A 24,621-nucleotide genomic window follows, 5' to 3' on the forward strand; every position below is an offset into this window, starting at 1 on the left:
TGGAAAAAAAGAGAGTGAAAGTGAGAGACAAAGAAAGAGGAAAAGGGAAAAAAGGAGGAAGGGGGGGGAGAGAGAGAGAAAAAAAATAAGAAAGAAAAAGTAAAGGAAGAAAAAATAAAGAAAAATACAAGAAAGAAAAAAGAACTCTAAGCAAGAGAATGAATGGAAGAGAAACAGAGAAAGAAAGAATGAAAGAAAACAAGGAAATAAGGAAGAAAGTAAAAAATAGAGATTGAGAATGACAAGGGACTTGCTTGGACAAGAGAGATGAAGAAGGATATGCCCAGTGTGCTAAATCCCCATAAATAGTTGGGTCAGTCTCACAGGGGCTGATCCTGCTCCCCCTGGAATCCTTGGAGGAAATGTTATTCACCTAAGCACAGCAGTGTTATACCAAAAACCACCTGGAATTAGCATTTATAAAATAAACTGGGCTTTTCTGTCCTTTTTTAGTAGACACTGACTAGAAAGTTTGTCCTGTGCCTTTTTTTTTTAAGTAAAAAAAAAATCACTTATCTGAGTTTATAGTCTGTGTGTTTTTATCAGCTGATAAATCAGATAACAACAACAGCAACTTTAAATACAATTTTTATCCCATTGGGGGAAAAAAACAACAAAACAACAAAAAAGAAACTTCTGGTCTTTTTCACAATACTTTTTTTTTTTTTTGTCCTAATGACAAAATCATTTGGGATATCAAAAAGATAACATTTTGAACATGAATTTGTGAGGTTTTTCAAAGACAATTACCCACGTTGACTTCTTCTAATGATTTTGATTAAAAGAATAAATGTTAGGCAGTCTGAGAGCACAAATAATCCAATTTTTTCCCTCAAAGGATTTGGTTTAGAGAATAATTTGTTGCAAATCATGGTATTTATTTACCTTGTTCTGTTTCCTGTATTTTTTCCCCACTATCTTTTGATTTATTTTTATTGTTAAAGAAGATTTTAAAGCCATGGATTCTGATCTGTCCTTTTAAAGGAAGAAATAACCACCCAATGCATGATGTAGATAAATGCAGAGACTCTGCCAAGGGCTGGAAGAAATTAAAATAACATGCAATAATATAATATAAAATAATAATCTCCAGTCATGTATTTCTTTGAAATACAAGACAACAGAGGATGAAACTCAGTGACTAAATTTTTAAAGCAAATTGGAAGGAGTTGGAGCCCTTTTCTTCTCTGTGGTGTGGAAACATCCCTGGTTCAGAGAAGAAATGGACTTGGTGGATGTGAATCTTTTCAGCCCCTGAAATGCTCACATTAGGAAGCCCTCTGTGAGCCACAAAAGGCTATGTGCGTGCTCAGACGTGGGAATTCTAAACTAAGAAGGATAGATGGATTCTTTTTCCAGGAACTTTATGTCTGCTTCCAACAGAAGGATTGTTCGTACTGATCTCATTTTCTGAGATCTGAGTGAAAAGCAACACTGAGAATTTATGAGTTTATGAATGACAAGGATTTATCCTGAGCAGGAATTCTTTGCTGAAATTCAGACACCAAGACATTTCAACCTTATCAAATTAATATTATTTAATAGTCACTAGAAAGAAACAGGAACTTTTAATGTATCCTAAATACAGGTCAGGTAAGTTCTGTGGTCCAGGTGCTTATGTGCCACAGATGGGGACTTAAAATAATGACCTAAAATATCTACAAAGAGAGTGCTGAGGGTCAAGTGACATGAACCTTCCCCAGTAACTCAGAGTTCTTCAGTTCTGCTAAGACATTCCAGGCAGGATTTTAGGAGGACATGGTTATTGTGTCTCGAGTTTCCCTCTCATCTCTGTCATCTGCTGAGTCTTGGAAGGCCCTCTGGAATGCCAGTCTGAGGGTGAGCCTGAATTTCCTATCCCTGTAGCTTCCCACCAGGAAGTAAATGACGGGGTTGAGGGTGCTGTTGACGCAGGACAGCACAAAGCCAATCTCTGGGGAATACAGGAACTTGTGGCCCAGGAAGTCCAGGAGGATGAGGACACTGAGGGGCACGGCAAAAATGAGAAAGAGGAGGATGGTGAGCATGATGACAGTGAAGAGCCGGCCTGTTTGGAAGGGCTGGGAGCTGCACTTGACCCGCAGGAAGAGGGTGAGGCTGAAGAGCAGCATGAGGGGCGCGCAGACGAGGAAATCCAAGGCTCCGATGGCGATGAGCAGGCGCTGGCAAACCCTGGGAGAGGGGCGAACAGTGCACAAAACATATCCCAGAGTGTTCAGGAGCAGGGACAGGGCCCAGAGCAGGCCGGACACCACGGCAGACAGGTGCTTCGGGCGGTGTGTCCGGCACCAGATGGGGGACAGCACAGACAGGCAGCGCTCAATGCTGATGGCAGTCAGCAGGTACAGGCCTGTGCCGTACATGAAGAGATCCAGGAAGAGGAATATCCCGAACTGCACCCCCACGTTGAACTGCATCAGGTACTGCACGGTCTCCACAGCGATGCACAGCAGGTACCCAAAGTCGGCGGCCGCCAGGTTCAGGATGTAGACAGTGAAGTGGTTCCTGCGAATGCGGAAGCCCAGGTACCACAGCACCAGGCCATTCCCCACCATCCCACAGGCAGCACTCAGCAGGCAGAAGCTCTCCATGAACTTGAGGACAGTGTAGGATGCCTCTGGTTGTCCCACAGCCCCACTCTGGTTGGTCCCAGGAGCCTGGACGGCTGTGGTTGGAAGGAGGATCGGTGTGGTTGAGGGTCCCATAATGGGTGATTCAGACCTGGGAGCAGAGAGGGGAGAGGTGGTAACTCCAGGGTGACTTTTCTAGAGGATTGCTTGGTGTGTGCCAAGGCTTTGTAGCTAGAACTTAATTTCATGGAATCTCAAAATAATTTGTTTTGGAAAGGACCAAGAGACTAGAGTAACAGGACAAAGGATAAAGGCTTCACACTGACAGAGTTTGGGTTTAGATGCGATATTTGGAATAAATTCTTCCCTGGGAGGGTGGTGAGGTTCTGGCATGGCTTGCCCAGAGAAACTGTGGCTGCCCCATTCCTGGAGGTGTCCAAAGCCAGGCTAGAGCAAACTGGGATAGTGGAAGGTGTCCCTGCCCATTGCAGGGGTTTGGAACTGGATGATCTTTAAGGTCCCTTCCAGCCCGAACCACTCTGGAATTCTGTGATTTCATGAGAACAACAGACAGTTTTTTATATTGATGAGTGATTTGTGTTTTAATAAAGTGCCATTTGATGTGGTTTTCCTGGGTCCCATGTACAGTAACAGATAAACATTTTGGTCTGACAGAGCCCTCAGCTTCTCCCCCAGAAACTGCAAGAACCACATGTAAGAAACCACGGATTATCTCGTCCTCACAAGACATGGGAGTTGTGGCTCTGATAATTTTTCAACACCATTCCATGAGTTAGGTCACTGTTTCCTTCTCTATGGTACTGAGATCTGATTGAGAATCTTGGGGGTGAAAAAAAATGTTTAACACCTTTGTTTTGGTCTGACAAGAACAAATACAGTGGTTCTTCTGCTGTCTCCCTAACAGCTGTTAATTTGGACATGGAAGGAAGAGAAGTTAAAAAGAGGAGAGGAACAAAAAAATGGGGTTTTCTGGGAAGATGTGAATCACTGAACCATGTAGCCAGCATGAATCCTCTGTTCTCTCTTTCTGGTGCAGCAGCACACATGGAGACAGACTTCCAAAAGCACCCAGAACATGACAGACTGAATCACTGCTGTTCCATCCCAGCACCCCAGGCACACTGACCCCATGGACAGAGGGAAAATAAGTGTGGTGCAGGGAATTTCAAGGCCAGGTTGGATGGGGCTTGGAGCAACTTGGGCTAATGGAAGATGTCCCTGCCCATAGCAGGGGGTGAGACTGAAGGGGCTTTAAGGTCCTTTCAACCCAAACTATTTGAGGATTCTATGATTTTCTGTAGGGTTGATTGAAACCAGGGAATTTCTGGCACTGCAGAGCTGGATGATCCCATCCTCAGCTCTTACAGCACCAGAAGCACTTGTAATATGAAGACTGGAGAGCGGCCCTGTGGCTGTTTCTCCCTCACAACTTGCTCCAGGGGAGGCCACAAATGATCACATTTTTTCAGAAATTATCAGAAACAGCCTCAAGTCCTGTGCAACTTTTCTGCTGAGAGAACAGAGGAAGGCTCGGTGGTTAAGTGGTTTCCTGGCTTCTGTGCAACCAAATTTCTACTCGATCTGAAGAGGTGTGAACATCTGAGTGTCACCTAAGCACTGTCTTAGCAGTCTGCATAAGTGCATCTCTCTCCACTGGGGATTCAGGGAATGACAGGTAATTATTTCCCAATGTTAAATGGCTTTTTGCCATTGATCCATGTCATAGAATCATGGAATGGTTTGGGATCTTAAAGCTCATCTTGTTCCAACCTCCTGCCACAGCCAGGGACACCTTCTACAGATCAACCTTCTACAGGTTGCTCCAAATCCCTGCCAACCTGGCCTTGGACACTTGCAGGGATAAGGCAGCCACAGCTCCTCTGGGCAACCTATGCCTCACCACCTTCACAGATTTCCTCCCAAGATCTAATTCAAATCCACCATCTTCTAGTTTAAAACAATTTCCCCTTGTCCTGTCACTCCAGGCCCTTCTCCAAAGTCCCTCTCAAGCTGCCTTGGAGCACCTTTACGCACCAGAAGTTGCTGTAGGTGCATAAAGACTGCCAGGAACAGAAACGGCTGCAACAGGTAAATGACAAAACATCAATAGTTTTGCCTTCTGCTGTAATAGGAGTGGCAAAATCCTTCTCTTACTTCTTCAGATCATGGAGAAGAACACTGCAAAAGTCACGCATTATTCTCATTTATTTTTCATATTCCCTCGGAAAGACTGAATTCCTGTCTCCAAGACACATTCAAGACATGATTCTACTTCCTTATGTAACTAATAAGTGAAAGCTTTCCTCAAACGGCAGCAGCCTGAGTCCAGGTGGTCTTTTTCTCTCTTGAGATTAAACATCCTCCCTGTGGTCTGCCTGCAAATCCTTCCTGTAGTTCCTGAGGCAGAACAACTCTGACCCCACAAAGATGTCTCAGACTATGGACAGAAGGTTGTTGTAATACCAGGTCCCTGAGTAATGACTTTTTATATTACAGAGGTGCATTTAGAGCAATTCAAGAGCACTTGTACAGTGAAAAGAATCCCTGGAATGAAGCTTTCTTTATATTGAAAATTATTATCATCAATTCCTGACCTACAGCAAATTTCTGTCCAGCAAGGGAAGTAAATATTTGATCTCTTTTCCTCCACTGTTTTTGTTTCTCCTCCCTTCCCCAAAGACTGACAAAAACTGTCAGAGTGTAATGGCAAAGACACATCTCAGAATTTCTCACCTTTTTTTTGGACTTTCAGTGCCTGTGACCAGCAATGTTGTCCTCTGGATTGTGTGACATAGGGTGCAGCTCAAGTCCTTGTGTCATCCTGCAGTGCTGGGCTGGGCAGCCACTGTTTAAAAAGCCATGATGTTTTCAGCGTGACCCTCCAGGCAGCCAATCACTCATGGGGGAAATACCTCCTCTCTGTGGGTATGACCACTCAGACTTGAACCACTTCCCCCTCCCCTCTTTGCAGTGTCATGGAAACATTTTTTTACAACTTCTCCCTTCTCAGCTGTTCTTGCAAGAGCTGTCCATACAAATGTTGCACTGGTGTTGTGTCCTATTCGAGGCCCTGAGATGCTCTGGTTTCGCAGCCCCTGAAGATGAAGTTTTAGTGCTGCTCAAGTAGAGAAATTTTAACTCCTCTCCCATAATATCTTTGCTGGAGCTGTCACACATCTGTCACCACAGTGGGTCCTCTTTTGACCCACAGCCTCTCCCAGCACAGTTCAGCAACTTACTGCTGCTTCATGCAACCTTACACCCACACTTCCCACCTCAATAATTTCAGATACCCAAACCCTGCTTGTGCTGCCCTCAACATGGAGCTCTGGGGTCAGGAGCTCTGTCAGTGCACCTTCATACCCCACTGCCTTTCAGCACACTGCCTTCAACACCTCAGGCACTTACGATTTCACAAAATCCCTCCAGCCCCATGCCTTTCACTTCCAATTTCACAACTTCCCCCTGAACAGAGCTTCAGGCTCTTCCTCACCTTGTGTCTCCTGAACAGACAGAACCCACCAGCACCCACCCACAACATCCCAGTCCTGTCCATGCACTCAATGTCCAGGAGCCATCCAGATCCACCTGCCAAAGGGCACGGAAACAGAGAAAATGTCTTTCTCCTTTCCTGACATCCTTACAGGAAACTATTCTGGGGAAGTACCAGCCTCTCTTCTTAGTCCCTTGGGCCAGGGAAGTAAAGGGACAGGAATGTGACACCACCCAAATCGCTGCCATGTATGTCAGTGGGCACAGGAATGGGCAGATTTGGGGTAAGTCCAAATTTGCTTAGCAGGTCAGAAACACATTTGTACATCTTCAGCTTCTTTTGTCATCTGTTCTTCCTCTTCCTTTCTCAAAGATTGTAAGACTGGTTTTACTTTCTTACCAAATGCTACTTCCTATAGTGGTTACTGTCAACCCTCATTAACCTGGCCAGGACTCCAGGCTATTGGGTAAAATTATATTTAAAATAAAACACTCTTTTTATTTCAGAGCACTATTTAATCTCCTCTTTAATTTGAGGGTTTCCATTTTCTCTGCATGAATTGCTGGCATTCCATGTTGGGAGACATTCAAAATGCCTTTGTTGTTATTGGGCCATCCTGAATTTCAGTAAATGTCAGAAAAACAGAGATGGGCAGTGGATGAAACTATTTATTGATGCACCTAAATCACAAATTGAAAATACATAGTACACTTCAGAGCAGTTTTGGGTTGAAGTAATACACAAATTCATTGAGCTCTGGAATGGTTTGGGTTGGAAGGGACTTTAAAGCTCATCCAGTTCCACCCCCAGCCATGGGCAGGGACACCTTCCACTATCCCAGGTTGCTCCAACCTGTCCTGGAACACTTCCAGGGATGGGACATCTTCTCTGAGCAACCTGTGTCAGGGCATCAACACCCTCAGAGGAAAGAATTCATTACCAATAACCCATCTAAACCCACCTTCTGTCATTTAAAACCATTTCCCCTAACTGATTAGGTGAATAGATCAATTTCTTTCCGGAGGAAAGCCTGGAGTGGCAAAGGCTGAACTCAGCTGACTTCCACAGATGTACAAGAGCTGACTTCCTCCCCTCCCTCAGTTTCCCAGATTGTAAAATAAGGATTTTTTTTTTACTTATTCTTAACTTCACTGACCTTTGCTGAAACATGCAAGTTCTTGCAAAAGGCCTTATTCCTGGGTACCCAGTGATGAAATTTCATAGAAAAAGGGACTTGGAGGGTCATCAAGAAGTGACCCAAGCCACCTTCTGTCTCTCTTCTACTTAATACTAGAAACCTCCCAGATTAATTTTTTTTTTTTTTTCATGAGGGCTTGTGGAGTTTTTTTTTGGGATACACAATGATTTAAAAATCCTCACAATTTTATTATTACTCACAGTGCTATAAATCCCAAGCTGTGGATCCAAAAGGCTTTTACACTTGGGAAATGCACACAACATGGATTAACGGCAGAGTCGGGGAATGCTAACTTGACCAGGTCACATCATATGCCCAATTTAATATTCATCTAATCCATTGGCTGTTATTTCCAAGAATCATGGAATTGTTAAGGTTGGAGAAGCCCTCCAAGGTCACTGAGTCCAACCATTCCCCAGCAGTGCCACCACTAACACATGTCCCCAGGTACCACTTCCACATGTTTCAAATCCCTCCAGATTCATGGTGATTCCAGCACTGCTCTCAGTAAAATGTGCCAGGGCTGCACCACCCTGTGAGTGAAGAAAATTTTCCTCAAATCCATTCTAAACTTCACCTGGCAGGGCAGGATTAATTTCTCCTCTGAGCATTCTCTGAGCATCCACACCTCCCTCCTCCGGCCCCAAGAGCCCTTGAGCTGGGAGATTTCCTTGGAGAGGGTGGAGGAGGTCTGCATAAACAGGGAATTAAGCCCTGGAGGAGGGAGATTTCCTTGGAGAGGTTTGAGGAAAGTTACTTAAACAGTATTTTTTCTCTCTGCTTACTGGGTTGTCTGTGCACCCTTCAGTGCCCACACTACCTCCAAGCAGCTCTAAAAGAGGCAGGAAAAGCCAGGATATGCTTGGTGATACAAGAAAGCAAGGAATTAAATTAGGTGGGATTTAAAAAGGCACCTCCTAAGGAAGTGTTGGAAGCTTTTCAGAAGCTGTTCTATGTTCTTTAAAGCCTCTGCCAGGAAAAGGAGGTGTTGGGGACATAAAATCTTACAGTTCTTACACAACATTAGATCTCCAAACAGAGAGGAGGTAAGTTTTCCAGGATCTTTTTCCTTTCCTCTTTTCTTTCCTTTTCCTGATTTCCTTTCCTCTTTTTTTTTTTCCTGCCCTTCTTGACAAATGTGAAAATACAAAAAGAAATTTCCCCTGAAGCTGTCAACCATCCCTGGCTCTCTTTGGCTGTAATCATGTGCACAACTGGTTTTGCAGTCCCAAATCAGGTTATTGAATTCTTTTTCAATTAACCACCTAAGATTTTAGGGGAAAACCCTTGCAATAAGGGGAAGGTGCAATCCCTTATCCTTTTTTTTTTTTTTTTAATTATAACAGTCCACATTGTATTTATTTATTTATATAGAGCAATTGATTGCACTATATCATGTATCTCAAGTCAGTGACTGAAAAAATTATTTTAGAGGTAAGACCCCCATTTTATCGCCTTTCTTGAGTATGTTTTACCTCCTGTCAGTAAAAATGCAAGCACAGGAAAAGTCCCAGACTTTCCCAACTTCCTCGTTAGGCTTCACTTTTTTGAGTTTGAGAGCAATTTTGTTTCTTCTACATTTCAGCATTTCCTGTGTGCGCTTGATCAGCTTTTTGCTCTACAGGACTTTCTGATTTTGCTCTATTTTAAAATCATAAAATAGGAGCCTGGATCAGATGGATCCAATCCCGAAGGGATCCAGTGGGTGGCATCCCTGCCCATGGAAGTGAGGTTGGAACTAGGTGGTCTCTAGGTTTGGTCCCTTCCAACCCAAACCATTCCAGGAGTCTATGATTCTATGGCTGTGCCTCATACAAGGCAAATTAAATACGTAGAGGGGGAAGAACAACAAAAAAACAAAAACAAATTTAAAAAGTACTTGATAGACTTAATGCTAATACTATGTATTTCTTAGAGAGAATGCACTTCTGATAAAGAATTATTTTTTAAGAAAGAAAAAACTGATGAATCATTTTGTCTTTATCTTTCCACATTTCCAGGCTCTGCACTGCACATTGCTCAGTAGATTGGTAAAGAAAACTCCAGCAGCATGAAGGAATTCATCCTCCTGGGCCTCTCAGAGAACCAAGGAGTGCAGAAAATATATTTTGTGTTGTTCCTGATTTTCTACATTCTCACAGTGTCAGGAAATTTCCTCATAGTTCTCACTGTGAAGAGCAGCCAGCACCTGAACTCCCCCATGTACTTCTTTCTCTGCCACCTGTCCTTTGTAGATGTTTGTTACTCCTCTGTCACAGCTCCCCAAATGATTTCTGGCTTCCTGGTGGAAAATAACACCATTTCCTTTGCAGGCTGCATAGGGCAGCTCTTTGGGCTTCATTTTTTTGGCTGCACAGAGACTTTCATCCTGACAGCCATGGCCTACGACCGCTACGTGGCCATCTGCCGGCCCCTGCGCTACCCCGTTCTCATGTCCCACCGCCTGTGCGGCCGTATGGTGGGGGTCTCCTGGGCAGGGGGCTTCCTGCATTCCACTCTCCAGACCCTGCCCTGCTTCCTTTCTGTGGCCCAAAGTCCCCCACTACTTCTGTGATGTCTGTCCCCTGCTCCACCTGGCCTGTGCCGACACGCATGCCGAGGGCCTGGCCGCGGTGGCCAACAGCGGAGTCATATCCCTGAGCTGCTTCCTCATCCTGGTCACGTCCTACGTGGTCATCCTGGTTTCCCTGAGGGGCCAAACGCTGGTGGGGTGGCACAAGGTCCTGTCCACGTGTGGGTCCCACGTCACTGTGGTGATCCTGTTCCTTGGGCCCAGCACTTTTGTTTACATCCGCCCATCCAGTGACCTGTCCAAGGACAGGAGCGTGGCCTTGTTCTACACGCTCATCCCACCCATGCTCAATCCCCTCATCTACACCCTCCGGAATAGGGAGGTGAAGGGAGCCATGAGGAAACTGTGCAGGAGGAGAGTGGGAAGCGAAAATGGGAAGGGGTAGGGCTGTGGTCATGTTCCTAAAGGATCAGAGAAAATCAAGCATGTTTTGCTATAATTTCTTCTGTGACAATGCCCTAAAACATGCCTTTCAAAGAATAGCTGGCTGTTGTCTCCTGCTGTCATTAGGAAGGCACTAAAAGTTCTTTTTATGATGGGAAAAACATTGGGAACTCTGGCATTCCCTTTCTATTGCTTGTCAATGAACACAGGCCCAGACCACAGCCTCCTGAGCAACTGCAACATCAGTGCTTAAATACTGTTAAAAATACTGAAAATGTTATCCAGGTAGAACATCCCATAAGAAAAAAAAAAAACAAAACCAAAAAAACCCTGATATTAAGAGCTAGTTGGGTGGTTTGCTGATGAAGGAACAGGAGGGGAAATTTCTCCCCTTCCTCTCCCACTTCAACAAATCCTTTCTGCCCCATTCCAGGCCAGGCTGGATGGGGCTGGGATCAACCTAGTCTAGGGAAAGGTGTCCCTGCCCATGGCAGGGGGTTGGAATGAGATGGTCTTTAAGGTACCTTCCAACCCAAACAGCTATTCTGCAATTCCATAATTATCCTGTAATTCTATCTACTTCACCTATCTCTAGCCAAGACAGCACTAAATAAAATAAATGTATTTTTAAATGCTTTAGAGGCGAACACCAGTGGGGTTTTTTTAGAGGTCTCACTTCTGGGTGCTGCTGAGCAAATATTCACCCATAGCATATAGAAGGTGGCACTGGAAACAGTATCAAGCTCTTCTACACTTCGCCAAGAATTCTTACAAGAATTTCATACTTAAGCTCAAAAGTTGCTTCTGTGCTTTACTGTGTCAGTAAAAATACCTGGTGAGCAAGGAAAGCTCGCCACAAACCTTTGTGCATTTTTTGAAGTGATTTCCTGAATTACTTCTTGTTTTAAAGTTGTAAGTCAGGTGTCTAAGGGATAACATCAGTGATATTTTTGCTTTGTGCTGTCAACATGTAAGTTAGTAGGAAATAAGACTGTAGATGAGAAATCCTGGGTTAGGACAGAAAGCAAAATTTGTATCCATTTATATGAATTTATATTAATGTTCTATGTAAGAGACATCTTTACTCTGACGTCTGTCTCCAGGGTCTACACTAATAACTACCCAAAGAACAATTTTAGCTCTTTGCCCACTGATGATTTCTGACAAAACTCCTTTTGCCTCTGGGATCTCATTACCCCTGATAGTCTTGTGTGTGATTTACTTGAACTATTTCTGCTACAGAAATAATTGTACTTGTAGATACTCCTGGAGTTTTTTTGTTGTTTTTTTTTTTTGTTGCAGAAAGGGAAATACACACAGAAGGTTGGGCTGTTCTTTTCAGAGCTCAGAGTTGGCAGAGATAGAGATGCTTATAACTTCTGAGCAGTACCTTGCAGAGAGTTTCTGATGGAACTGAGAGGTTCTGATGGAACCCCCTGAAGTGGTTTGGGGAGATCGTCAGAGGAGCGACAGCAAGTGAGCTCTCTGGAAGTGTTCTGAGATTGTTCCTTTGTTTTGCTCAGGCCCCACTGAAATCCTGCCTTTGCAAAGCAACATTGCTGGTGAGTGACTTTTGTGAGGTCTATTTTATGATTTAGGGGGAAAAAAAATAAAAATCAGTTACAGATTTAGAATCCCAGAATGGTTTGGGTTTGAAGGCACCTTAAAGCTCATCTTTTTCTGGCCCCCTGCCATGGGCAGGGCCATTGACCAGATTGCTCCCAGCCCTGTCCAGCTTGGTCTTGAGCACTTTCAGGAATATCACACACTAGTGATCTTTGTGTTCTGCATGAGAATGCTCTAAGAGTGGATTTGTAGGTGTTTGTCAGTAAGGAGGGTCATCAACATCTCATTCACTACCCCAGCGTAACTACAGGTGTATTTAGGGGGTGTTCCACACCACAACCAGGACCTGGGTATTATTTCTACCACCATCTCAGGTAAATAATCAGAGCCTGTTATTATGCATGTCAGTGAAATACTCTGGCTTGGATTTCACTGTTACTCCTTTAGGGAAGCATTGGCTTTAAACTGAAATTGTCCCAAAAAGGCAGCAGAAGAAATACAGTAGATATTCAACATACCAGAGGAAAATGTGTGAGTCCTGTTAATGTCCCCTGTCTAATGATCTGGACTTTTAGATCTTTTAAGGCAGCTTTATTTAATGCTGTTAGCATCATAAACATCTGTTTTCTTTCTTGTAACCTCCTGCTTGCTGAGTTATAAACTCCTTGGCAGAAGAGAAGGAATTTCCTGGAGTGATTATAAATGGACAAGTGCATTCCTCTGCTGGTCCCACTTTAACCTCCACAGGACAGTGAGTGTATTTGTCTACTGAAAAACTTTAAAAATTCCTTTAAAAAATAGAGAGGTGGAGAAACCGTGTGGGGTTTTGTAGCTTTTGCTGTGTTAGAAACCCCAATTGCTCCAGTGAGGAACCTCCCAGACCTGGTTTCTGCGCATGTATTTCCATCTTCAGAATGGATAACTGGAGAGCCCTTTCCTCAGTTTACAGGAGTGTCATTAGGATCAGAACATGGAACAGCTCATGCTTAAGAATGACAGCATTTGCTTCAGTCATGGCACTTCAAATTTCCAGCAGGAAAAAGGACAGCACAGCATTTTTCCAGCATTCATGGTTCTTGTTACCTGAGAGCAGGATGTGCTGGAATCACCATTCCTGAAGGGATTTAAAAGCAGTATGGATACAGCACTTGGGGACACGGTTTAGTGGAGGACTTGGCATTGCTGGGGGGATGACTGGATGCAATTGTTTTACAGGGCTTCTCCAACTAACAATTCCATGATCCTGTGATTTCTCCCTGACAGAATGGGAGCACACCAACTACAATGCAGGAAAATTGTGGTCAGAGTGAGTTCAGGGCAGAAGGTCAGTGCAGAGGGGCCAGAGACCTGAATAGGGACAGAAGAGGGGGTGACTGCAAACTCTGCTTTCTGTCATTTATGACATGACATTTTGCTTTCTGCAGCAGTAAATGTATCCTGCTCACATCATCGATGAGCCTTGGAGCTGTAGCACATTCCCTTCCCTTCCTGACCTGTGCCATGGGAGTCTGAGCTGCAGCAATGACACAGGACAACTTCTCCCAGGTGACTGAATTCATCCTCCTGGGGCTCTCTGACACACAGGAGCTGCAATTCCTCTTCTTCACCCTCTTCCTCCTAGCCTACGCCATGGTCCTGCTGGGCAACCTCCTCATCATCGTGACAGTCAGGGCTGACCCCAAGCTCTCCTCGCCCATGTACTTCCTCCTCTGCAATCTGTCCTTCATTGATATCTGCTACACCTCTGTCACTGCTCCCAGGGTGCTGGTGGCCCTGCTCTCAGGACACAAAGCCATTGCCTTTGAGGGCTGCATAACCCAGCTGTTTTTCCTGCACTTTGTGGGTTCCTCGGAGATGTTCCTCCTGACGGTGATGGCGTTTGACCGCTACACCGCCATCTGCAGGCCCCTGCACTACACGGCCATCATGGCCCGCAGGGCCTGCTGGGCCCTGGTTGCTGCCTGCTGGGTTGGGGGCTTTATCCATTCCATTGTCCAGACCGTGCTCACACTCCAGCTGCCCTTCTGTGGCCCCAACATGATCCACAGCTATTTCTGTGACGTGCTACCCGTCATCCACCTGGCCTGCACTGACACCACCCTCACCGAGTGGCTCATGGCCTCCAACAGCGGCCTCATATCCCTGGGCTGCTTCCTGGTGCTGGTGGCCTCCTACATGCTCATCCTGGCCAAGGTTCGGGCCTGCCTCTACCAGGGGCACTGGAAGGCCCTTTCCACCTGCGCCTCACACGTCATGGTCGTCACCCTGCTCTTCATGCCCTGCATCTTCACCTACCTGCGGCCTGCTGGGACCTTGCCCACCAACAAGTACATCTGTGTCATCTACACAACCTTCTCACCCATGATGAACCCCCTCATCTACACCCTGAGGAGCAGTGAGGTGAAGGAATCCATGTGGAGACTGTGGAAGCGCTGCAGAGCCTCCTGAGACAAGCTCAGTTGGCAGAACCCTGGAGTTACACCCAGAGTTAACACCTGGAGTCACATTCCTACTCAACTCCTACACAATAATGACTTAGTGGCTAAAGCCTGAAGACTTCAAATTATGTACAAATACATTTATATACCAATATAACTATTAATATTAAAAATTCATGCTGAAAACTCCGAACTTCTGAAACACTCTCACTCGTGTGGGATCATAATTTTCAAATAAATATATAAATGAGTCCAGGGTGAGGCTTGTCTCCCTCTCTGACATGCTTTTCCTGTGTTGTGACAGCAGATAGCAGAGGTACATGCACTAAATGTCCCCAAATTCACCCACCAACCCTGGAAGATAAAGACAGCACAGATTCTGCTTGTAGGGTTTTCTTTCGACATGTAAGACTATTTTTAGTCACAATTCTCTCACAGAAGTGGATTATTAAAACCATTAAAAACCTTATATAAAACCATTAAAAGCATTATATAGAGGAAGGAGAAGGAGTGGAGACAGACTTGGGACAAGGGCATGGAGGCAGGACAAGAATGGCTTCACACTGAAACAGGGTGGGTTTAGATGGGATATTGGGAATAAATTCTTCCCTGCGGTGGCATGCATTTCCCAGAGAATCTATGGCTGCCCTGCCCCTGGGAGTGTTCTTGGATGGAGCTTGGAGAAATTTGGGATATTGGGGATAGTGGAAAGTGTCCCTGCCCATGTCAGGGCGTTTGGAATGGGATTGTCTGTAAGGTTCCTTCCAACCCAAACTGCGTCTATGAGGGCAGCAGTCACATCACCAAATCAGGGATAGAAACTCAGTGATTGCCATGAGGGGAACACCATCAGTTTCTTTGTGCTAGAATGATTTAACATTGGATTCATTCCACCTAAATAAAATAATGGAAACACTGAGGTTGGAAAAGCCCACTAAGATCATCAAGTCCAACCATTCCCCAGGGCTGCTAAGACCACCACTAACCCATATCCCCAAGTGCCACATCCACACAGCTTTTAAATGCCTTCAGGGCTAGCAACTCTACCACTTCCCTGGGCAGCCTGTTCCAGGGCTGGAAAACCCTTCCCATGAAGGCATTATTTCTAATATCCAACCTAAATTGCTGCACAGGAAGTGAATTTCCACTTCGCATGTCTCTACGTGCTGTCTTAAATTAGCCCTCACTCCCACACCTGTAGGAAGAGGAGGATCAGAAGCATCAGTGAGTCATCGAACCTCCTGGTTAAGAGATATTTCCAAACAACTCCTGTCCTTGTGCAAATGAGACTTCTTTTTAATAGTGATTTTCTACTCAGCATCATCATAGAATGGCTTGGGCTGGAAGGGAGCATTTTTTTTAGTATTAGAGAAAAATGTTGAAAAATTAACGTGTTCTTTAGGTCAGTTGGGATAAAATTCAATTGAGAAAAAATGTATCACTGTGGTAATTTTTTTAAACATTCTAATAAAGTTTTTATAAATATTTTATTCATAAATCAATGCAAGACAAATTGGAGAGTTGTGGTCCAGTTATTTTGCTGGTGTCAATTTATATACCAGGTATAAACTGGGGGCATCAGCAGTGAACTAATTTGAAATAATTGCTCCGATTTTGATAAAATAAATAAAATTTCCATCTTTTTGGGAGCTGGGATTTCAATACAAGGGGCTTGGAACAACCTGATCCAGTGGAATGTGTCCCTGCCCATTGCAGCGGGTTGGAATGGTATGAGCTTTAAAGTCCTTTCCAAGCCAAACCATTCCATGAAGATAAACAATTTAATAGAATTGATTTTTCTCCCCTGGAAACATCTTGGGATGACTTTAACAAGGCCTCAGAAGATGCTGTTAAAAAGTTGGTGCCTGACAAATTGCAAAGGTGCAGCTTTAGCAGCTGAGTTTGTCCCTGTGTATAAATTGGGTCCACTGCGCACCATTAAAATCCCAAGTTCTTTCTCTCCTGGAAATTAATGGCTCTGTGAGCTCACCCTCAGATTTATTTCCCTCACCTAGAGGACAGTGAAAAATGGCCTCAAAGGGAAAAAAAAATCCTTTGAGAACTGGCAGGATCTCTACAATGCTTTTGTTAAATCCCAAGAAGTCTGAAGAGATCCTAGGCTAATCAGTTTTATTTAAAGACTATGAGATTGAAACACAAATGGACATCAGAGAAAAGGCAGCATTTTCAGTAGACTCTAATCAGTCTGAGCTCATCATAAGCATTCCTAGATGGAAATCTCAAAAAAATTACAAAGCTGGGTAGTTCCAGAAGTGGACAAAATCAAATCACTTTGGTGTATCATAGTGGGGATGGCAGGGAGGGGTGGGCAACAGGGAAAGAGGGGTCTAATCCAGCCTATCAATTAGTGCACATCTGGATTCTGCAAATAGAGATGTTTTTGTTGTTATTTGTTATGGGGTGTTGGTTTTTTTAAATTAATGTTAATAATAAAATATAATGCAATATAATTTTTATTTATTTACCCTGAGGCAGAACATTTCAAAAACTATCTTATGTTTCTACCTGTAATAACCCAGCTAAGATTATGCCTGCAAACAGTCAACTTAGATGTAGAGTTGAGAGCCTGAGTGCCTAGCACCTTGAGGAGGCTAATGCATCCCATCCCAAAAGAAACATTTAAGATTTATGAGTGGAACAGAATCACAGAATGGTTTGGCTCTTTCTGGCATCTGGGTTTATTGCTAAACTCCATGAGAAGTGTGATGCATGATGGTCCTTGGGCTAACTGCAGCACACAGGGAAAGGTCTGGACCATAGGGATTTATTCCAGCTACAGCTCTGCACTCCCATGGCAGGATAGGCCGGTGGTGTGTGACCCTTGGGGAATTCCAGTTTATAGAGTCCTGGAATGGTTTGGGTTGAAATGGACCTTAAAGTTCATGTTGTTCCACCTTCTGCCATGGGCAGGGACACCTTCCACTATCCTAGGTCTTCCAAACCCTTGGACACTTCCAGGGATGGGGCATCCACAACTTCCCACGGCAACCTGTGCCAGGGCCTCACCACTCTCACAGTGGATATTCTAATTCCTAATATCCAATCTAAATCCCTCACCTTTCAATTTAAAACCATTCCCTCTTGCCCTATCACTCTTTGCCCATGTAAGATGCAGAATCTTTAATTCTCCAGGAGTTTGCAAACACAGCAAACAGGCTGGAAGAATGATGGACAGCCAGAGTTCTTCATGTGAACAATGCAGAATTTATGGTCATGTATTGCTGGAATAGGAACAGGCCTGTTCCCAGTCCTGGACATCACATGCGAAGTGGCACTCCCATAAATCACACATGGATGCTTAATGGAACCAGAGGGGAATTGTTGTTAGATCTTCAAAGTTGTGCTGGTAATTTTGGTTCCTTCAATTTCCAGCCTCTTTTGGCAATGTGCTGAAAACCCCCTCATACATGCAATTAAGGGAACATCAAAAAAAAGTGTCCAGATGCACTTGTCCCCAGACACTCCCTCATATTTATAAATACTCATTAAAGAAGAGAGGTGCCTACTCCTGCAGCCAAGCCAGCCCTTGTGCCAGTGCTGGCAGGTCTCTGTGTGAATATTCCAACACTGCTCTATCGGGATTCATCTCGTCCTTATGAGCGAAATAATTTTTAAGTCACATAAAAATATAGAAAGAAGAAAAAGGATTGTTTTGTTTCCTGGAGATACAGACAACTATAAATACCTGCAATTAATTCTGTATAGCAGTGAGTATTTCTGTGTTGTTTCTGTGCTATTTCACCTGATGAGCTCCCCATTTTATGAGTAAGTGGTGTCCCTTTTATTTCTGCTGAGTTAACTATTTCTCAGGTAGTTTAAGCCCTGACTTTGCTCCCTCTCAAGCTTCTGGGAGAACATGAGACCACAGAGGAGCCTGCCCAGATGAAATATTTCATCAATATATTTATCTCTGTATCTCTTAAAAATGAGAATGTAGTACAATATTCCCACCATCTCAAAATCAATCCAAAAGTCTCCCGAAAAGGAGGCACTCAGACTGAACTTTGCTTTCCCTCCCTACAGGGCAGGTATGTAAATCCTTACTGTAAATACTGAGCTACATTCCATGGAGCAGGGTAAATGGGAAGATCCTTTAATGCCACATTTAGACTTCTTTGAATTGGGGAAAGGGGATGGGGGAAAGCCCAGATAGATGCTAGAAGTACTGATGGTATTATGGATATCTGGAGGGTAGAATTTATAGAAAACTGGGAGGTCTTTAATGGGATGCCAAATTGTAACTTTTTTTAAATGACAGAATCATAGAATGGTTTGGGTTGAAAAACACCTTAAAGTTCAGCTGATTCCAACCCGCTGCCGTGGGCAGGGACACCTTCCACTAGACTAGGTAGCTCCAAGCCCCATCCAAAAGCTGAAAAAAAACCCCCAAAATCCATCTATCAACTGATTATAAGGGATTTAACTCTTCTCTAACAGCATTATTCCATTAAAAAGCAAGTTTTAGCTTCAGTTACTAATCTAGACTCTTTTAGTGATAATAACACTAAACAGTTTATGTTGAAAGGAATTTCAGGGATCTATACCACACTCCCCTTGCTCAGAGAACCTTGAAAGCCCCGTGGTGTTGCCTGGGGCTGTGTCCAAGCTGGACACCACAGGGAAGGTAACTTCAACTTTCAGCTCTTCAGTCTGAGGTGGCAACTTGTAAAAACTAACATTCTGGATTATCCAAAAGTGATAATGTAATGATAATGTGATAATGTGAAGTGTAATACCTACATTTTGCCTTTTGCATTAGGAATATGTGGGTAAAATTTAGATTTTGAGTGTGGCAATGCTTGGAAATAGTTTTGAACTTCAAAGTGGACAAAAATCCCCTCACAATATTTAAAATGGGGAATGAAATTGTGATTAATTTACACCTTCTTTATTCCAGGGAAACCTCTGTCTCATTCCCACAATGATGCAGAAGGTCAACCTCTCAACAGTATCCGAATTTGTTTTCGTGGGCCTCTCTGATGCTCCAGAAATCCGTTTGCTTCTCTTTGTGCTGTTTCTGCTCATTTATTTGGCCACCATGGCAGGCAACATCACACTCCTCGTTGCCATTAGCACTGACTCTCACCTGCACAGCCCCATGTACTTTTTCCTTGGCAACTTATCCCTCCTGGATCTCTTATGCCCCACCATCACCGTGCCCAAGATGCTGAAGGCCTTGCTGCTAGAGCACAAAGAAATTTCTTTCTCTGGCTGCCTGTTCCAGCACTTTTCCCTCATTGATGTGGTGGGGACAGAGATTTTCCTCCTGACTGTGATGGCCTACGATCGCTATGTGGCTGTGTGCCACCCCCTGAGGTACCCGAGCATTATGAGCACGAAGCTGTGTGCTCAGCTGGCCATGGGTACCTGGGCAACAGGGCTTTTGAACTCCCTGCTGCATACCTCTCTGGTTTTCACACTCTCTTTTTGTGGTCCTAACAAAATCCAGCAGTATTACTGTGACATTCCTCCCATGCTGGCCCTCTCCTGCTCGTCCACCCACAGCAGGGAGTTGGTGATCCTAGTGGTGGCCGGGGTGCTGGGGTGCAGCGCCTGCGTGGTCACTGTGGTCTCTTACATCTATATCCTCCTTGAAATCCTGGCCAGGAACTCCCCTGGGATCTGGCACAAGGCTTTCTCCAAGTGTGGTTCTCACCTGACCGTAGTTTGCCTTTTCTATGGGACCACCATCTGCACCTACGTCCGCCCTTCCTTCACCTACTCGCCACATCGGGATAGGGTCGTGTCCATGCTCTATGGAATGCTCACCCCGCTCCTAAATCCCATCATCTACAGCCTCAGGAACAAAGAGGTAAAATGTGCCCTAAAAACAATGATCAGCCAGGTGAGAAGGGCTTTAACAAGGCAAGAAAACCTCGCTCAGTCTCCACCATCAGCTGGGTAGAAACTACAGTTTGTGACTGGTCTTCTCTAACTTTCAGACATCTAAAAATTAGATGCTGGAATCCAAATTCATCTTTCTGGGCTCAAAACTCCTCCTCTGGGCTGAAAACTTCTTCTTTTGGCTCCCTCTGCAGTTAGAAGGGAGAGCTGCGCACTTCCAGAATTCCATGGCACAGCTTTAGGTCATTTTCACAGAAGAGTCCAGCTGGGAATGTTGTTTTCCACTGACCACTGACGAAGCTGAGGTGAGAGCAGGCAGGTGCTGTATGCATATTTTGGGGTAGTAATTCTGGGAATTGGTATTCAGGCACACTCAGATACACCATATAAAAGCAGTTTATATCCCTTTCAAAATTAAACTCCAAACATATTAAATTATATTTTATGGATCAGCCCTGAAATCTCTCTCATCTCTCTCTCTCTCTCCTTTTTGGGTGTCTGTTGTTTGCTGGAATCTCAGAGTTCCATCTCTGGAGACATTTTTGCTACTACATTTTTCCTTTTTCCCATTTTTTTTCCTTGCTGCATCAAATCCTAATGGAAGGAGAGGTGATGCTGCTTCCTGCAGCTCGCCCCTCTTTTCACCACCTCTCTTCTTTGTAGAGAAATAATAAACCATCCCATAAAAATGCTGAGATTATTCTCACTTGATTGACCCCCAAAGTTTCTGATGAGATCGGTTTAATAAAATCTCTTTTATTGGCTCTGAATTTTTAAATACTTTCATTCTGTGATGGGACCTCGTATTAAATGTACCTTTAAGGTGTCTGAAATGCAAGAAAATTCATCAGTGTGAACGAGATTACAAATGTGAGCAGGATATTTATGAAGCAATTCATCTGCCAAAAAAAAAGTCCTTATTCCAGCTCTCCCAGGGCTCTGAATGGCAGCACAACCAGGGCACAGGAGTTGGATTTGTCTTTACGCACAACTTTACTTCTGACTAGAACCCCTGGAACCCGGAATCTGTTCCAGGCTGTTGATGGCCCCTTCGGGGGGGGTGTGTGGGGGTGGTCCTTGGGATGTTCCAGACACTTTCACAAGGTTCTGAGGGACTTCTGCCAACCACAAGTTGTTGTCCAGGGGCAGCTGCTAGCACAGCTGGTGAAGGATAATGATGAAGGATCACTTATCCTTCAAATTCCTGCCATAACTTCTGTATCAACCAAATGGAGGACTAGAAAGGTGTTGGCAAAGCTACCAAGGTGTGGAGAAGTTCTAACAAACTTAAATGCTTTGGAAGTATTCATTTTCTTTAAAAAGGAGGAGAGTTTTCTTCTCCTCAGTGCCTGTGAAGTTGTTCTCAGGGACTTGTAAGAAGGATGAGGGAGGTCCACCAGGAGCTTCCTAAGAATGTTTTAAGATCATTAGAGTCTTCTTCAGGATGTCTAAAAGGGCTTGTGAAGATGAAGGGCCTTGGGTGGCTGCTCCCTGCAGGACTGAAGAATACTCCTTTTTCAGAGGTGATGGAACCTAAATGTAGCTGGGAGGACAGATGCCTAAGGATGGGCATCAGCTTGTGTGCAATTCCAAGCTGTTGATGCCTTTTAAAAGAAGCATCCAAATTCCAAGGTGCCAAACAAGAGCCTGATTTCCAGTGTGTGTCCAGATGGGAAATTCTGATGCCTCTCCTGGCATGTGAAGGTGGAAAGGTTGGATTATTAAGTCTAATTCTGCTACAGTTCCCTCCCTCTCCCCCCACCAGAGCTATGTGTTAACAAAAAGATCCACTGCCAGGAGCCGTTTGCTGCCAGTGGACCAAACAAGGCTCACAGGAAAACCTGGGATAGAGTTATTGGGTAATTTAGCAAGGAATGTGTTCCTTCTTTTCTTGTTCTTTCCCAGAGAAGCTGTGGCTGCCTCATCTCTGGAAGTGTCCATTAGAGGTTCACTCTTTATCATCAGCTGTATCATCCCGTCATGAATCGAGGTGCTGATCACTAAATATTCCTCAAAACCAAGATATCCTCTTTCATTTTCCTCATGCCCAGTAACCTCTAACACTGGAAGGAGACAGCTGTGATTTTCTTTGGCAGCACTGGAAAAATTTAGCAGGGAAGGATCGTAATACATTCACCCAGTTTCTGCTCCCCTTTCCCCGAGTGTCTATTTTTGGCTGCTCTCGAAAATCAATATCCCTGGACTGACTCATCGCCACAGAGCTCCTCTCATATTCCTAGAAGTGGAGCTGCCCTGTTGGAACGGGAGGTGGGAGTACAGACAGCACCAAATAAATCGAGGAAAAATACTCTATCGATGAAATTCCCATATGAATGATCTTCTGTGTATTTCCACTTTGTTTTTGCCACTGAAAATCAAATTTCACCTATTATTTGGTTAATAATAAATAATAAAGGGAAGTGAGAGACCATTTTCATTTATCTGTTCCTAAACATAAAGGACTCCTGTAATTCTTGACATGCCTTAAGAAAAAAAAAAGCTTTTTTTGTTTTTTGTTTTCCTTAAGCACAGTCCAACTATATTATTTATGTGTGGATTTAATTACTTGCACTCAAACTGGGCAGATTTTCCCCTTTATTTTTGGTGTGGTGCTGCCAGTTATGCAAATATGCAACATAAAAGAGGATGTGAATTATTTCTTTTCCTCCTCTAAAAATAGCATCCACTTGTGAAATTCAGGCTGGGCTGTGGTTCTGGCTTTAAAATTCCCAGGACTTTGGGAATCAAAACAAAGTTGCAATTGGTGTGTAATTTTCACACTATTTTCTCTTCCCTTTCCTCCCTATTTTTTAATTCTTATACAAAAAAATGGATTAATAGAATCAAGGCTCCTTGTGAAGAGACTTTGTCCTCCCTGTGGCCACCCTTTAAACACTTGGATTTGAATGGCTTTAAGATGAAGTGGGGAAGGATTAGATTGGATATTGAGAAGAAATTTGTCCCTTTGGGGGTGGTAAAAATCTGGTTGTTTATTAATCCCATTTTAGACACATTTGTGTTATCACACTCAAGGGTAACCACCTAAAATTTTGGAATTTATACTGCTCATTCAGGCTTCCTTTCTCTGCCCTGCCTAGAATTTATTCTGGCATCAGCAGAAATGTGCATTAACTTTTGCAAAGTTAGAGTTAAATTACGTGCTTTTCCTTGGAAGGGTAAAATAATACCCAGAATTCCTTTTCTAGCAGACTGAGTCCAATTCAAATTCAAGTTTCAGGTAACAAAGAATTGTGAGGGGAATTGCTCGGAAAATCTAAAGATATTTGGGTTTGAATATTTAAAAACAATGCTCATGGCTTGCTTTCCATTAATTACTCTGGAAAGTAAATGCACAAAATATTTGTGAGAAATCCCAAAATCAGATGTGACATTTAATTTTAAACTTGGAAAACTAAAAGCTTTTGTACAAGGAAAATACTTCCTTTGTTTGCCAGCCCTGCCACCCCTCCATAGAGAAAGGAATATAATTTATATATATTTTATCATATATTTATGGCCTGTTCTGCTGTCACCAAACATCTTTCAGACCTATTCTCATCCTGCTTTCTTGACGATTTCAACACTTTTATTATTCTTCCATTTTCTCTTTTTACCTCTAGACCACAAGCCCTTGTTTGCCTTCCCACAACATAATTAGGTTTTTATTTCTGCTTAATTGTGAAATGCTTGTTGGTGGTGATGGGAATGTCCAGCCTGAAGAAGGGAAGGCTCCAGGGAAACATTAGAGTCCCTTCCAGTGATGAAAAGGGCTCAGGGAGAGCTGGGAGGGACTTTGGACAAGGGCCTGGAGTGACAGGACAAGCGAGAATGGCTTCAAACTGTCAGAAGGTGGGTTTAGACGGAATATTGGGAAAAACAAAATCTTTCCTGTGAGGGTGGTGTGGCACTGGAATGGATTTCCACGGAAAGCTGTGGCTGCCTGTTATAGATACATATTATATTGTTGGCTTTTTGCAAACATTAAAATGAATGTTATATGTATACGGTTAGAAAACTTTGTTATATTAATATAGTTCCTTTTATTTCTGTTATTGATGAAACTTAGAAACAGTAGTATAATATACATATATATTGAGCTTTGGCATGGTATTAAAACAAAAACTACTTTTGTTTGTATAACCCAAAGGCTGAAAAAGATAGTTAGAGACCCCCCTGTGTTCTGAAACTATCTTATCCAGATGAAGACAGCAGTGACCAGAGCTCCAGGGGAGGAATTTATTGCATTTCTGTTATCAGGGAATGTAAAACTCAGTGGAGCCAAGAATATTGATTTATTGAGAAGGAGGCGAGCCAAAAACTAAACAAAGAAACATAGAAAACTTAAGAAGAATGTTTGAATCATGTATGAGAATTTATGAATATGCAGTAAGGTTCTGTTTTTAAAGAACAATCCTTTGTTAGTAAGGTGTGCTCTCTTGGCTGAATGCAGAGACACCCGGCCATATCTGTATACTTTATTTTTATCTCCTAATTGTCTTTCTATTAAACTTTTA

The 24,621-nt window shown here is 43.6% G+C and overlaps 4 protein-coding genes across 4 annotated transcripts; 3 read left to right on the top strand and 1 right to left on the bottom strand.

The window, feature by feature from the left end:
• Window positions 1-693: 693 nt before the first annotated feature.
• LOC102100750 (proto-oncogene Mas-like) lies at window positions 694-5,399 on the bottom strand. Its single transcript, XM_014260413.2, has 2 exons — window positions 5,325-5,399; window positions 694-2,721 (listed from the first exon to the last, which is right to left on the bottom strand). Exon 2 carries the CDS (start codon window positions 2,703-2,705, stop codon window positions 1,749-1,751), a length of 957 nt encoding a protein of 318 aa, XP_014115888.1. The 5' UTR covers window positions 2,706-2,721; window positions 5,325-5,399; the 3' UTR covers window positions 694-1,748.
• Window positions 5,400-9,314: 3,915 nt separating this feature from the next.
• Window positions 9,315-10,239, top strand: LOC102100937 (olfactory receptor 4S2-like). The gene is given in 3 exon segments (XM_014260405.2): window positions 9,315-9,789; window positions 9,792-9,812; window positions 9,815-10,239. Coding segments are annotated over 3 exon segments (903 nt in total). The 5' UTR covers window positions 9,315-9,332.
• Window positions 10,240-13,325: 3,086 nt separating this feature from the next.
• On the top strand, window positions 13,326-14,252 carry LOC102101122 (olfactory receptor 4D5-like). Its single transcript, XM_005531791.2, has one exon. It carries the CDS (start codon window positions 13,326-13,328, stop codon window positions 14,250-14,252), a length of 927 nt encoding a protein of 308 aa, XP_005531848.2.
• A 4,929-nt stretch (window positions 14,253-19,181) lies between these two features.
• Window positions 19,182-20,168, top strand: LOC102101300 (olfactory receptor 5AR1-like). The gene has a single exon (XM_005531792.2). The coding sequence runs from the start codon at window positions 19,185-19,187 to the stop codon at window positions 20,166-20,168; it is 984 nt and encodes a 327-aa protein (XP_005531849.2). The 5' UTR covers window positions 19,182-19,184.
• Window positions 20,169-24,621: the final 4,453 nt, after the last annotated feature.

The sequence above is a fragment of the Pseudopodoces humilis genome, chromosome 7 (genome assembly GCF_049639895.1).
Source record: "Pseudopodoces humilis isolate 2021_Gansu_Grassland_sample_001 chromosome 7, ASM4963989v1, whole genome shotgun sequence".
Classification (NCBI taxonomy): domain Eukaryota; kingdom Metazoa; phylum Chordata; class Aves; order Passeriformes; family Paridae; genus Pseudopodoces; species Pseudopodoces humilis.

Bases quoted from the DNA above. Each gene is read 5' to 3' on its own strand.
- LOC102100750 (XM_014260413.2), bottom strand. From the start codon at position 2,705: ATGGGACCCTCAACCACACCGATCCTCCTTCCAACCACAGCCGTCCAG.
- LOC102101122 (XM_005531791.2), top strand. From the start codon at position 13,326: ATGACACAGGACAACTTCTCCCAGGTGACTGAATTCATCCTCCTGGGG.
- LOC102101300 (XM_005531792.2), top strand. From the start codon at position 19,185: ATGATGCAGAAGGTCAACCTCTCAACAGTATCCGAATTTGTTTTCGTG.